Consider the following 14,518-nt stretch of genomic DNA (forward strand, 5'->3'; position numbering starts at 1 on the left):
GTGAGCTAATCAAACCACCTCTATAATATCCTGGGTATTAACACCAAGCAGAGCCAACAGAGCCTGGAGAAATCTCTGCATCTATTCCACATGTATAATGCAGCAGCAGGAAATGGAATCCAGAGAGCAGAGCAGCTCTTCAGTTGAGGCTGAACAGGCTGATTGGTCACTGGACTTAGTCTATGCCCCAAATGGGACCCTATTCCCTGTATAGTGCACTACTTTTGACCAGAGTTCATAGATTGTAGTGCAGAGTGTCGCAAGGCAAGTGAACCCTATTCTCTATATACTGTAGTGCATTACTTTTGACCAGAGCCCTATGGGAGCCTATTGGCCCAAAATAAGTGCACTATATAGAGAATAGGGTGCTATTCGGGATGAGAGCTTAGTTCTGGGTCAGCTGCATGAAGTGATACATCTCTGTGTTTTGCTGAGACTTTGGACAAGGTCTCACGAGAATCCCAATTAAGGAGCTAATGCTGAATATATTTCCTTAAAACAGTTGGTAAACCAGGCACGTCTAAGGCTTCTTGGCAAACACTCAATGTTTACGTCCAAAATGGCACCCTATTTCCTTTGTAGTGTACTACTTTGACCTGGGCCCGTCGTGCATTATGCAGGCTATAGGGTGCCATTTTGGACGCCCCCACGTCACGTCCGAAATTGTATTGATTATGAGGGATGCGGGGGATGGAACGGTTGCCTAGATTCTAGAATAAGGGCAGGGCATTGTAGCCTAGAGGTGTGTTGTTTTTCATGGCGGGTCGATGTTTTTATTGATAGACGCAGTGTGAATTGAAACATGGAGCGGGAGAGCGCCTGTTTTTAACAAGGTTGACGAGGTTCAAATCAATAAAACACCCTTAGCATTGACCAGTTTATTAAATTAGTAAACAAAGAAAGTCCTACTTCTATTCTTGATACTGTGAGAAATTGATCCACAAACTAGGCCAATTGCTCCTGGACAAAAGCCGTTTTTGTGTTTTCTGGAACAACCCGATCCTCGTATAGACTCAGCACCATTGACAGCTAAAGGAGAGAATATATTCAACGCCGCGAAATCCAGCCTTTGATCCCGATTCCATTGTGATTTCACAGGAGAAGGTGACCTGCTCTGACGTAATCAACAACGCATGATTGTACTGCCTCAAACCTGTACGGAGCGCAAAGAACATCTCAGCGACAGCGAGGCCTTCGCTTCATACAACTCTGACAGTTCTTTCCGATCTAAACCCAACAATGGCGTTGCCGTTGGGAACATAAGGTCGGTAGACCTCTTCGCGCTGAAGTACATTACCCCGTTGACCCAATTTATTCTGGGTCAGTCTTTGATGTCTTGTAGAGAAAAACAACACATAGGCCTGCATGTGAAACGAACATAAAATTAGAAAGTACTGCAGTCAGTCGTGTGCGAATGTTCAATAACATAAAGAGAGCGAATTCAATGTGTAGTATTCTAGCGGTGTATCTATCCTGTCAATCTAATGTTATGTGTAGTATTCTAGCGGTGTATCTATCCTGTCAATCTAATGTTATGTGTAGTATTCTAGCGGTGTATCTATCCTGTCAATCTAATGTTATGTGTTGTATTCTAGCGGTGTATCTATCCTGTCAATCTAATGTTATGTGTTGTATTCTAGCGGTGTATCTATCCTGTCAATCTAATGTTATGTGTAGTATTCTAGCGGTGTATCTATCCTGTCAATCTAATGTTATGTGTAGTATTCTAGCGGTGTATCTATCCTGTCAATCTAATGTTATGTGTTGTATTCTAGCGGTGTATCTATCCTGTCAATCTAATGTTATGTGTAGTATTCTAGCGGTGTATCTATCCTGTCAATCTAATGTTATGTGTAGTATTCTAGCGGTGTATCTATCCTGTCAATCTAATGTTATGTGTTGTATTCTAGCGGTGTATCTATCCTGTCAATCTAATGTTATGTGTAGTATTCTAGCGGTGTATCTATCCTGTCAATCTAATGTTATGTGTAGTATTCTAGCGGTGTATCTATCCTGTCAATCTAATGTTATGTGTTGTATTCTAGCGGTGTATCTATCCTGTCAATCTAATGTTATGTGTTGTATTCTAGCGGTGTATCTATCCTGTCAATCTAATGTTATGTGTTGTATTCTAGCGGTGTATCTATCCTGTCAATCTAATGTTATGTGTTGTATTCTAGCGGTGTATCTATCCTGTCAATCTAATGTTATGTGTAGTATTCTAGCGGTGTATCTATCCTGTCAATCTAATGTTATGTGTAGTATTCTAGCGGTGTATCTATCCTGTCAATCTAATGTTATGTGTTGTATTCTAGCGGTGTATCTATCCTGTCAATCTAATGTTATGTGCGCATGCAGGTGAGTGCAGGCCTATATACATAAAAGCATGGATAATGTTGGCTATACACTGTGACCTGAGGTCTGGATTAGTTCACAGGTGTGTCTGTGTGTGTGTGTGTGCGTGTGCGCGTGCGCGTGCGTGCGTGGAGGAACATGAGTAGCCATGCAGTAATCAGAGCCCACCTCTGTCATTGAACCCATCTGTTGGCATCAGACACTGCCTCATGCTAACCTGTTTCGGTTTCAGGCTTTGTGAGGCTGGTCATTCTTCTCTCTGCTGCTACACTGAGCTGTGACGCTGTGATATTATCACTGGGGAGACTCCATGACACGTCACTGAGCTGTGACGCTGTGATATTATCACTGGGGAGACTCCATGACACGTCACTGAGCTGTGACGCTGTGATATTATCACTGGGGAGACTCCATGACACTTCACTGAGCTGTGACGCTGTGATATTATCACTGGGGAGACTCCATGACACTTCACTGAGCTGTGACGCTGTGATATTATCACTGGGGAGACTCCATGACACTTCACTGAGCTGTGACGCTGTGATATTATCACTGAGGAGACTCCATGACACTTCACTGAGCTGTGACGCTGTGATATTAGTAGTATCTTCCTGTATGGTACAGGTCCTGCTGAGAGCACAGACACAGAGATGAAGCCTGTGTGCTGCTCAGCCTAGACAGTGGATAGGGTGTCACTAACCCAGATCCTGTTGCAGATGCTAGCCTACTGCTGTTGACAACGCCATCGTCACTATGACCAGCCTAGGGATCCAGCAACGTCCCACTGACCACAGACAGATAGGGAGGAGTCCTTTACTCCTGTCTCACAAACAGAGGTCCTCCTCCTCCCTGCCCCTCCTGAAACACCTGCACCAGGCTGGGGGGCCGTATGCTGTCGTTGAGCCCCAGACAGACCCGCCGTCGCTGGGTGACTACTTCTCCCTCCTCCAGCGTCTGAAAGAGGAGACTTACATGTACAAACAGAACAAGGATCTGAAACAGGTACAGAGCAGGAAGCCATGGTGTAAGCAACAGCCTCACTCTCCACCTCTGGCCAGGTAAGAGAACAGTCTTATCCTCCTGCATGACTCCATTTTGTTTGCCAGTGCCCTACAGTATATTTGGTTATTGTACTGTCTGTGTTGTACATCATGTCTTGGTGCACTATGTACTGTCTGTGTTGTACATCATGTCTTGGTGCACTATGTACTGTCTGTGTTGTACATCATGTCTTGGTGCACTATGTACTGTCTGTGTTGTACATCATGTCTTGGTGCACTATGGGAACTACATGTAGCTTAGCTGATGGAATGAAATCCTTTAGTCTGTCATAGACTTGATGGTCAGAGATGTTATGAATGATGTCACATGGGAATGTTAGCGGGTCACATCTGAACAGGAGTGTCGTTGGGAACCCTAGTCTACATCCCGAATGCCATCCTATTCCATTTACAGTGAACTACTTTTGACCTGTCCAAATAGGGAATAGGGTCCCATTAGGGATGCCCTTGACCTTGACTTGTTCCTCAGCAACAGGTGTAAATGTCCTCTTGCAGTCCTCTTCCCAGAGGCCCTAGCAGCAGAGTCCCACCACTTCCCGGAGTTCCCAGTAGCAGCAGCAGTGTTTTACCGTCGGATCGTACCCAGCGTAGACTGAGCCAGCACTCCAGCCACAAGATGGCGTCCTCCTCCTCCTCCTCCCAGAAGAGTAAACACACACCTGCCATCATTAAGGGCCATCGCCACTTAAGCTACGGAGGATCCGTCCCACCTGAGTAAGATTAGCATTAAGGACCATTACTTTTTAATGGCGGAAACTTGTCTTCTGATTTACTTGAACCCTTCTGAGTATCAAGCATTCAGTAGCATTCAGAAAATTCTCTCTCAAAATAATATAAACATTTTTTTTTTTAACTATTCCAAGTGTGAGCCAAAGTCCTTGATTTCGAGTAATTGTGAGATTGTGGATTGATTGAAAATGTACTAACCATTTTTCTCCTTTGAAATGTCCACATTCACCTACCAAGGGTATGTTGTATAGGTTGGGTTTGTGTTCCAAATGGCACCCTATTCTCTACACTGTGCACTCCTTTTGACCAGTAGTGCACTCTATAGGGAATAGGGTGCCATTTGAGAGGCAACTGAGGGTTCTTCTCCTTTAATGTCTTCACAGGAACATCACCATTCAACAGTTTTATGACCTTACACCTACCAAGAAAAGTAACCTCCGCCTCAACGACCAGCTGTAGGTCGCCTTTTACATATTATATAGTGTGTCCCAAATGGCACCCTATTCCTGATATGGTGCACTATTGTTGACCAGGGCCCATATGGTTGTGGTCAAAAGTAGTGCACTATAAAGGGAAGAGGGTGCCATTTGGGATGAACTGCTATAGTTCATCACTGGACCATGGCTGAAATCAGTTTTACACCAATATAATGTTCATATTGATTATCCTCTTATTTTACAAACATTTATTTTCAGTATACCAAAACCAACGGACATCAACATCGGGTAAGTACTCATTCTGTGATCTAGATCAGTTTCTCGTTCTCAACTGTTACAGTACTACTGGAATATCCTTCAACCGCAGGGCTCTCCAACCCTGTTCCTGGAGAGCTACCCTCCTGTAGGTTATAACTCCAAACCTGTTCCTGGAGAGCTACCCTCCTGTAGGTTTTATCTCCAACCCTGTTGCTGGAGAGATACCTTCCTGTAGGTTTTATCTCCAACCCTGTTGCTGGAGAGCTACCCTCCTGTAGGTTTTATCTCCAACCCTGTTCCTGAAGAGCTACCCTCCTGTAGGTTTTATCTCCAACCCTGTTCCTGGAGAGCTACCATCCTGTAGGTTTTATCTCCGACCCTGTTCCTGGAGAGCTACCCTCCTGTAGGTTTTCCCTCCAACCCTGTTCCTGGAGAGAAACCCTCCTGTAGGTTTTCCCTCCAACCCTAATCTAGCCACCTGATTCTAATAATTAGCTGGTTGATAAGCTGAATCAGGTCAGTTACAACTGGGGTTGGAGTTAAAACCTACAGGAAGGTATCTCTCCAGGAACAGGGTTGGAGCAGAAAACCTACAGGAGGGTAACACAGTAACTCTCCAGGAACAGGGTTGGAGACCCCAGTTCTACAGAAACTACTTATATACAGTTGATCTCTGCTTCCTTTATTGTTATGCCCTCCTCCTCAACAGTAAGATCATTATAAAATGTACAGGATTCATATCCATCTAACTGCTTACTGTATATGAAATGTTGTCTCTGTCCTTTATTGCTCTGCCCTCCCAACAGAGAGTGGAGAAAGGAGGACGCAGTTTATAGTGCTAATATAATTTTACACTGACTGCTTCAATACAGTTGTAATGGCTGTCCCTCCTTCACTGCTTTGCCCTCCCTCCCAACAGAGAGATAATGATACAGTTGTAATGGCTGTCCTTCACTGCTTTGCCCTCCCTCCCTACAGAGAGATAATGATACAGTTGTAATGACTATCCTTCCTTCACTGCTATGCCCTCCCTCCATACAGAGAGATAATGATACAGTTGTAATGCCTGTCCTTCCTTCACTGCTCTGCCATTCCTCCCTACAGAGAGATAATGATACAGTTGTAATGGCTGTCCTTCCTTCACTGCTTTGCCCTCCCTCCCTACAGAGAGATGATGATACAGTTGTAATGGCTGTCCTCCCTTCACTGCTTTGCCCTCCCTCCTTACAGAGAGATAATGATACAGTTGTAATGGCTGTCCTCCCTTCACTGCTTTGCCCTCCCTCCTTACAGAGAGATAATGATAAAGGTTCCAATTCCAAAAGAACATCCGTATCAGACCCACATCTCCCGCTTCGCCCTGTTCCCAACGTTCCGCTCACCAGACGACCCCGACACAGGCGTGAGAGCTGCGTCCCTACGACCCCTGAACCCCCTCGTCCCGTCCTCTGCTCCAGAGGTCACCGTGCTGAGAAAGACAAAAGGTGGTGTGCGTGCGTGCTTGTGTGTGCGAACTGCATGTGTGTCTGTGCGTGTCTGTATGTGTGTGTGTGTGTGTGTCTGTGTGCTTGCCCGTATAAGGTTGCACACACAAGCACAAGCCTCATTCCCAGATGAAGTGTCTTGTCTTCAATCCCAGGAGGTCCTTACCGTCATGAGGTACTGGAGGCACCCATGACAACCAGGAAGAAAACCATCTCATGGCCAGGACAACATGGCTTCCTGGATGTGAGTAGCTACAGTACAGTCATTTAGCTAAGTCAGGTTTCCCTCTCACTGTACACAGAAACATGTGCGTCCCAAAATAGCAAACTATTCCCCATAGAGTGCACTGCATAGGGTATCGAGTGCTATTTGGGAGGCAGAATAGGATCCTTAATGTTATAGTTCATCTCATCTGACCAGTGAAGCCCAATAAATGAATGTTCTCAATGAAGTGAATGACTAGGGATTTGTTCTAAATGGTACCCTATTCCTTAATAGTACCCTATTCCAGGGCCATGCTCAGAAGTAGTGCACTCTTAAGGGAATAGGGTGCCATTCGGGAAACAACCTAAGGAAGAAGGTCACATGCACACTACATCTGTTCCTGACACCTGTGTCACCTTTGTCTCTCTCTCAGCACCCCAAGCCAGTTAAGGGCGAGGCCCAGACCCAGGTATTCTACCCTAAGTCCCAGAAGACAGTGTTTCCCAACCCCACATTGCGTGACTGGGACGTCACGCTGTCTGAACGAACAGCCAACATGCTCCGCAACGTGGAGAAGTCCCACTGGGTCACCTCCTACCAGCTTCACTACACAGGTATAGAGAGCAGAGCCCCGAACACGCAGGCTGTATCCCAACAGGCTTCCTATTCCCTATATAGTCCATACAGCTCTGGTCAAAAGATGTGTCCTCTATAGGGGACAGGGTGCCATTTGAGACGCTACCAGAGACATGGAGGAATACCCACACTAGTTGGACCAGGGAACTGGCGGCCCGCGGATCAATTTAACAATTACTGTTGTACATGTTTTTAGGAACTCAGTCTGGGTCTCAACTTCCTGTTAAGAGTTAGAATAGTAGAATACACAAGGTGCAAGTTTTGAAATTTGGTTGTGGATCAGCAGTTTTTCTACAGTCACTCAATTAGCCCCATGTCCACTACCATTGTTTAGATTGGTTAGTTAGTCTAGCCAGCTATCTAAACCTGTAGTAATCATGGTGGAATCACCGACCGGGGGGCCCCATTGATTTGGATAGTCAGTCTCACTCAGATATCATATTAAATATGGCAAGCATGTCATATGTTTTTACTCCAGGCACTGGGTCTACTAATCCCTGGAGGTTGGATGACTACCATGAGAACACCGTTGACATGATCACTGGGAAGACAACTCCCTACACAACACAGCTGGTACGTACAGACATGATCACTGGGAAGACAACTCCCTACACAACACAGCTGGTACGTACAGACATGATCACTGGGAAGACAACTCCCTACACAACACAGCTGGTACGTACAGACATGATCACTGGGAAGACAACTCCCTACACAACACAGCTGGTACGTACAGACATGATCACTGGGAAGACAACTCCCTACACAACACAGCTGGTACGTACAGACATGATCACTGGGAAGACAACTCCCTACACAACACAGCTGGTACGTGCAGACATGATCACTGGGAAGACAACTCCCTACACAACACATTAGCCTCCAAACCTTCTTTAACTTCCCCAACTACCATAGAAATAGTTTTAGACTGCTTAAACAAACAGTTTTTCTTCAGTATCACTTTACTCTGATGACTGAACAAGACAAACCTCCTCCTAACAAACCTGTGCTCGTCTCTCTCAGAGGGAGCGATCCCACCCCGTCCTGCTGCCCCCTAAACCACGAGACGGGCGCAAGGCCAGAATACGCCAGGGCCGTCATAAGGTGGAGAGCACCTACCACCCTCCTGTCACTGCCCCAGCAGCAGAGTCCCACAGCACAGACCAGACTTCCACACAGAATCACCCTGCTGGGCCTCTAGGAACTATGTCTGGTCATCAAAGTCATCAGGAGATAAAGAGGAACCCTTCTACTCAGGACGGCCATCCCAACAACAGCCATGGCCACTCAGAGCTCAGTCTAGCCAGGCCTGGGGCTGGAGATGTGTCTGTGCCGGAGCCTGCTCAGGTGTCTGGCTATGTGTTCCCTGGTCACCACCTTCAAGATCACGGCTCTAGGTGTGAGAGGTGTGGGGAGGAGAGGTGTGAGTGCCAGGTCAAGGAGGTCAGAGAAGGGCTCCATCACCCAGGGCCAGGGGCATCAGACCCCCAGCAGAGCAGCCAGGCTCCCAGAGCCTCCCTGGAGAAGGTCACAGACACAGAGAGCCCTCTGGCCTTGTACAGCTGCCATTCTCCCCTAAATGAGACCACAGAGGTCACCAAAGAGAATAACACCCAGAGAGAGGTGTGGTACGAGGACATTCCTAGCAGCAAGAAGCAGAGCTACACAGCATCAGGGGGTAACCTGTTCAGCCTGAGCCAGCCAGTTCCAGCATTGGCTACTAACAACACAGGGGCGGCATATGAATCTGAGACAGAACTGTCTGCTGCTGATCTGGTCTCTCCCAACATCCGTAACTGGCGTTCTGGCAGGAATTTAGTTCTGGGTTCTGAGATGACTGTCTATCAGACCCTTGAAGAACAGGATCGGGAGTGGCAGAACAGCGAGATCCCCATCCCACGCAGTATCTCCAACCCCTGTATTCAACCCCGTCCACATGCCCTGCCTTCCACCCACCCAGGGGAGAGGGGCCGGTGCCAGCTGGCCCTGTTGGAGCTCCAGGACTCCTTCAGTAAGTCGGAGGTCCACCGTCTCTTCCACAGCTCCCTCCAGGGGGGCGCGGTCGACCTGCAGGACAATGTACACACCGGGAGAAAGCACCGCTTCTACGGCTTCAACTCCTTCTATTTCCACAACTGAGCACTGTATTGTAGACCTACCACTATGCCCACAGTCTGTAGGGAGTGGAAGACATCAGAGGGCTTCGTGAGTGGAATGGGTCTACGGTCTACAACGTTCTCTCTTCATGATGGGAAATCCAACCATATACTGTCGCTTACTCAAAGCTACTGACATGTTTTGCTTATGATGTCTGTCTTATGATGTCTATCTTATCATGTCTATCTTATCATGTCTATCTTATGATGTCTGTCTTATGATGTCTATCTTATGTCTATCTTATGATGTCTATCTTATGATGTCTATCTTATGATGTCTATCTTATGATGTCTATCTTATGATGTCTATCTTATGATGTCTATCTTATGATGTCTATCTTATGATGTCTATCTTATGATGTCTATCTTATCATGTCTATCTTATCATGTCTGTCTTATGATGTCTGTCTTATGATGTCTATCTTATCATGTCTATCTTATCATGTCTATCTTATCATGTCTATCTTATCATGTCTATCTTATCATGTCTGTCTTATCATGTCCGTCTTATGATGTCTGTCTTATGATGTCTGTCTTTCCATGTGCAGATGGTTCTAATAAAATCATCCAGAAGTAGTTTACATGCTTTGAGTGTATATATGCGGCACTATACATGACACAATGACAGATGGAATGACTGATGAACACATGAAAGGGACACATTTATGGTCCGTTAAAAAAGCCTAAAGAAATCTACAGATGACTAATAATACAAGTGGACCAAGGAGTCCACCTCAGACAATATACTGATGTGCATGTAGCCAGATACAGAGTCCAGATACAGAGTCCAGATACAGAGCCAGATACAGAATCCAGATACAGAATCCAGATACAGAATCCAGATACAGAATCCAGATACAGAATCCAGATACAGAGTCCAGATATAGAATCCAGATACAGAATCCAGATACAGAATCCAGATATAGAATCCAGATACAGAATCCAGATACAGAGTCCAGATACAGAGCCAGATACAGAATCCAGATACAGAGTCCAGATACAGAGCCAGATACAGAGTCCAGATACAGAATCCAGATACAGAGTCCAGATACAGAGTCCAGATACAGAGCCAGATACAGAGTCCAGATACAGAATCCAGATACAGAGTCCAGATACAGAATCCAGATACAGAGCCAGATACAGAATCCAGATACAGAGCCAGATACAGAGCCAGATAAAGAATCCAGATACAGAATCCAGATACAGAGCCAGATACAGAATCCAGAGCCAGATACAGAATCCAGATACAGAGCCAGATACAGAATCCAGATACAGAGCCAGATACAGAATCCAGATACAGAATCCAGATACAGAATCCATATTTTCACAACGCAAGTTCTGCATTGACCTTCTTTCGAGCAGCAGCATCTGAGAGAGAAAAATCCCTTTTCACCTCCAACACCATGTGTTGCCAGTCAGATCGGCTTTACAGCTTGACACAAAAGACTGTTCTGTGTTCCATGCCAGTGAGTCATGCCGGAGTGGAATGTCCTTTAGCGTTCTACAGCAGTCTGTCATTCCATCTTAGTCAGGTACATACTCTCTAAGAAATGACGCTCAGAGTACAGCAGGGATCTGGAGAGATCTACTGATCACTGATCATGTACTGATGTTGTTCAGACAAATATAACTAGTTTTGTATAAGACTGCATGTGAAATAACTTAAAAGCTCTTGATAATGTTTTATCTAGCTAGATGTGTAGTGCCAATTCACTGTGTAAATCAGTTTCATTCACATAGAAAATATAGACATTGTTTTCAGTAGGTTTATGACCATAATTTCTTCCTATGACAGCTTCTCTGGTACATCAGTGGCTATTATACCGTTTGTCCAGTAGATGGCAGTATAGGCCAGGATCTCCCAACTGTCTCTGGTCTTTAGAACTGTGTGGGTAGTTCCCGGAAGCCTCTCAAAGGATGCTCAGCTGACCTCAGACAAGTGACCTTTGACCCCACTACCCTGTTGCATAATTCTCTCATGTGGCCATAACTCAACAGCATGGCACCATGTAAAATATGTGTTTTGATTGTAAAAACAAAAGAACAACACTGTAGGCCTAACTCAGAACAACACTGTAGGCCTAACTCAGAACAACACTGTAGGCCTAACTCAGAACAACACTGTAGGCCTAACTCAGAACAACACTGTAGGCCTAACTCAGAACAACACTGTAGACCTAACTCAGAACAACACTATAGACCTAACTCAGAACAACACTGTAGGCCTAACTCAGAACAACACTGTAGGCCTAACTCAGAACAACACTGTAGGCCTAACTCAGAACAACACTGTAGACCTAACTCAGAACAACACTATAGACCTAACTCAGAACAACACTGTAGGCCTAACTCAGAACAACACTGTAGACCTAACTCAGAACAACACTATAGACCTAACTCAGAACAACACTGTAGGCCTAACTCAGAACAACACTGTAGACCTAACTCAGAACAACACTGTAGGCCTAACTCAGGACAACACTGTAGGCCTAACTCAGAACAACACTGTAGACCTAACTCAGAACAACACTGTAGACCTAACTCAGAACAACACTGTAGGCCTAACTCAGGACAACACTGTAGGCCTAACTCAGAACAACACTGTAGGCCTAACTCAGAACAACACTATAGACCTAACTCAGAACAACACTGTAGGCCTAACTCAGAACAACACTGTAGGCCTAACTCAGAACAACACTGTAGGCCTAACTCAGAACAACACTGTAGGCCTAACTCAGAACAACACTGTAGACCTAACTCAGAACAACACTATAGGCCTAACTCAGAACAACACTGTAGGACTAACTCAGAACAACACTGTAGACATACAGCACTAAGAAGATCCAAATGCATTGTCCCATGAAACTGATTGAGATCAAATGGTTGGCATGCAGATGCTGCATGGACGTTTCACCTGTACAACTTGAAGAATATTCATTCACAATTGACAGTGAGAAATGTGAAGGGAGGGTGACCATAAAACTGTGTGTAAAATAGAGGTAAAGAAGCACATGTGCAGGACAGGATATGGATCTATCCTAAATCTGTCAGTTAAACTTTCAAATGAAAACATCTGAAAAAGTAAACAAGTTAGTGGAGTCATTCACAGTGTAAACCAGCGCACCACCCAGGGTTAGAATCAAGTGCATTGCCTGGGAAACAGTAGCCGATGGCAACAAGGTATCATTACCAGTAATGCTCATGATTGTTTACATGTTATACTTTGAAATAATTGGCATGAATAATGACTAGGTATAATCTCAAGGAGACAGGTGTGGCCACAAATATGCATCATGCCCCTGTATGTGTAGTCATGGTGACAGTGGGAGCAGACCATGTTTTGCACAACTCCAGGGGAAGGTCTTTTGGAACCTACATCATGACCAACGCTATTAATTGCTTCAAGTTTCTCCACCTCGTTCACATTCCCCACCATTGAAGGGGCAGTGATTGTTTAACCAGGGCTTTAGGAACAACAACATAGCAAACACATCTGCAGCCGCAGTTCGAGAGGTGGGGTTGTAATCGCTCATATGAGAGGATGCTCTTTTGGTCACAGAACGTGTCTGGTGTAGCTGTTTAAGATGGTGAGTAGGTGGCCTTTACCTCAGAGTAGACCACGCTGGATGACCACCTTTACCTCAGAGTAGGCCACGCTGGATGAACACCTTTACCTCAGAGTAGGCCATGCTGAATGACCACCTTTACCTCAGAGTAGGCCACGCTGAATAAACACCTTTACCTCAGAGTAGGCCATGCTGGATGAACACCTTTACCTCAGAGTAGGCCATGCTGAATGACCACCTTTACCTCAGAGTAGGCCACGCTGAATAAACACCTTTACCTCAGAGTAGGCCATGCTGGATGAACACCTTTCCCTCAAAGTAGGCCATGCTGGATGAACACCTTTCCCTCAAAGTAGGCCATGCTGGATGAACACCTTTACCTCAGAGTAGGCCATGCTGGATGAACACCTTTACCTCAGAGTAGGCCACGCTGAATGACCACCTTTACCTCAGAGTAGGCCACGCTGAATGACCACCTTTACCTCAGAGTAGGCCACGCTGAATGACCACCTTTACCTCAGAGTAGGCCACGCTGGATGAACACCTTTACCTCAGAGTAGGCCACGCTGGATGAACACCTTTACCTCAGAGTAGGCCATGCTGAATGACCACCTTTACCTCAGAGTAGGCCACGCTGGATGAACACCTTTACCTCAGAGTATGCCATGCTGAATAAACACCTTTACCTCAGAGTAGGCCATGCTGGATGAACACCTTTACCTCAGAGTAGGCCATGCTGAATAAACACCTGTCCATTATCAATCCCAGAGACAGGCAAGTTTTTGAACGCATGATAGAGGTCAATGAACGAGACAAACACATTTTTAGCCTCCCTACTTACAGAAGTTGTGTATCAAAGCCTTTTTTTTAAATGTCAGTTTTGTGATCTGATCAATATGATCCAATCACTATCTGATCAAGGTTTGTTGCTTCTACATTTTGTATTAAAATGTATCTCTTATCTGTCCACTGTGTCCACATTGTGTCCACTGTGTCCACAAAAAAAATAATATATATATATATATATACATTTACATACATATACATTTTAGACAGTTACAAATTCCATTGGATTTCCAATGGTGCTACCTGTCAATGGTTTTAGAGACCAGAGACCAGTATAATGATCATTTATTAAACGGTTTTACCATCCAGATCTGTTTACACTCGATTGATATCCAGACACAATGGGTGCCAGACTACCTCTGGAGGTGGTTAAGGAAGATCTGATCACAATCAGATCACAATGTGTCTTTTAATCATCTACACGTGTCTAAAAATGTGGCCACTATTCAGAATGCGGACAATATCAGGACAAAGGGCGCATGTTAGAAAGTTTTTTTGTTTGGTTACGTCCCAAATGACAAATAGCACCCTATTCCCTCAAATGGTACCCTATTCCCTATATATAGTGTACTACTTTTGACCAGAATCCTGTGGGCACTATGAGTCCTGGTCAAAAGTAGCGCACTATAAAGGGAAACCTGAGCCATCCTCAGAAAGCATACCTGGGACAATTCGTGGGTGCTCTCTCGTGATGACTATCTACGTCACGGAAAAGATGCTGTCAACGGTACCCAATCCCGCCTCTGAACATGAGATGTCCTCCACGGTTCAGTGTTCTGATTTGA

The 14,518-nt window shown here is 45.2% G+C and overlaps 1 protein-coding gene across 7 annotated transcripts; it reads left to right on the top strand.

The window, feature by feature from the left end:
• Positions 1-367: 367 nt before the first annotated feature.
• spmip4 (sperm microtubule inner protein 4) lies at positions 368-9,898 on the top strand. Of its 7 annotated transcripts, none has more exons than XM_031812192.1 (10): positions 368-1,320; positions 2,588-3,413; positions 3,912-4,130; positions 4,529-4,600; positions 4,841-4,870; positions 6,134-6,324; positions 6,480-6,568; positions 6,963-7,143; positions 7,644-7,993; positions 8,189-9,898. In XM_031812192.1, exons 2-10 carry the CDS (start codon positions 3,109-3,111, stop codon positions 9,302-9,304), a joined length of 2,553 nt encoding a protein of 850 aa, XP_031668052.1. In that variant the 5' UTR covers positions 368-1,320; positions 2,588-3,108; the 3' UTR covers positions 9,305-9,898. The 7 variants fall into 7 exon arrangements, with proteins under 7 accessions (XP_031668052.1, XP_031668051.1, XP_031668056.1 ...); XM_031812191.1 differs by having other exon boundaries at positions 368-1,264; XM_031812196.1 differs by having other exon boundaries at positions 373-1,320; positions 3,886-4,130; positions 7,644-7,738.
• The last annotated feature ends 4,620 nt before the right edge of the window (positions 9,899-14,518 follow it).

Source organism: Oncorhynchus kisutch, unplaced genomic scaffold (assembly GCF_002021735.2).
Source record: "Oncorhynchus kisutch isolate 150728-3 unplaced genomic scaffold, Okis_V2 Okis02a-Okis13b_hom, whole genome shotgun sequence".
Taxonomy (NCBI): domain Eukaryota; kingdom Metazoa; phylum Chordata; class Actinopteri; order Salmoniformes; family Salmonidae; genus Oncorhynchus; species Oncorhynchus kisutch.

Excerpts from the sequence above, each read along its gene's own strand:
- spmip4 (XM_031812192.1), top strand. The coding sequence starts at position 3,109 with ATGACCAGCCTAGGGATCCAGCAACGTCCCACTGACCACAGACAGATA. Across the intron at positions 4,131-4,528 it reads GGAGGATCCGTCCCACCTGA|GAACATCACCATTCAACAGT; the intron begins GTAAGATTAGCA and ends ATGTCTTCACAG. Across the intron at positions 7,994-8,188 it reads CTCCCTACACAACACAGCTG|AGGGAGCGATCCCACCCCGT; the intron begins GTACGTGCAGAC and ends CGTCTCTCTCAG.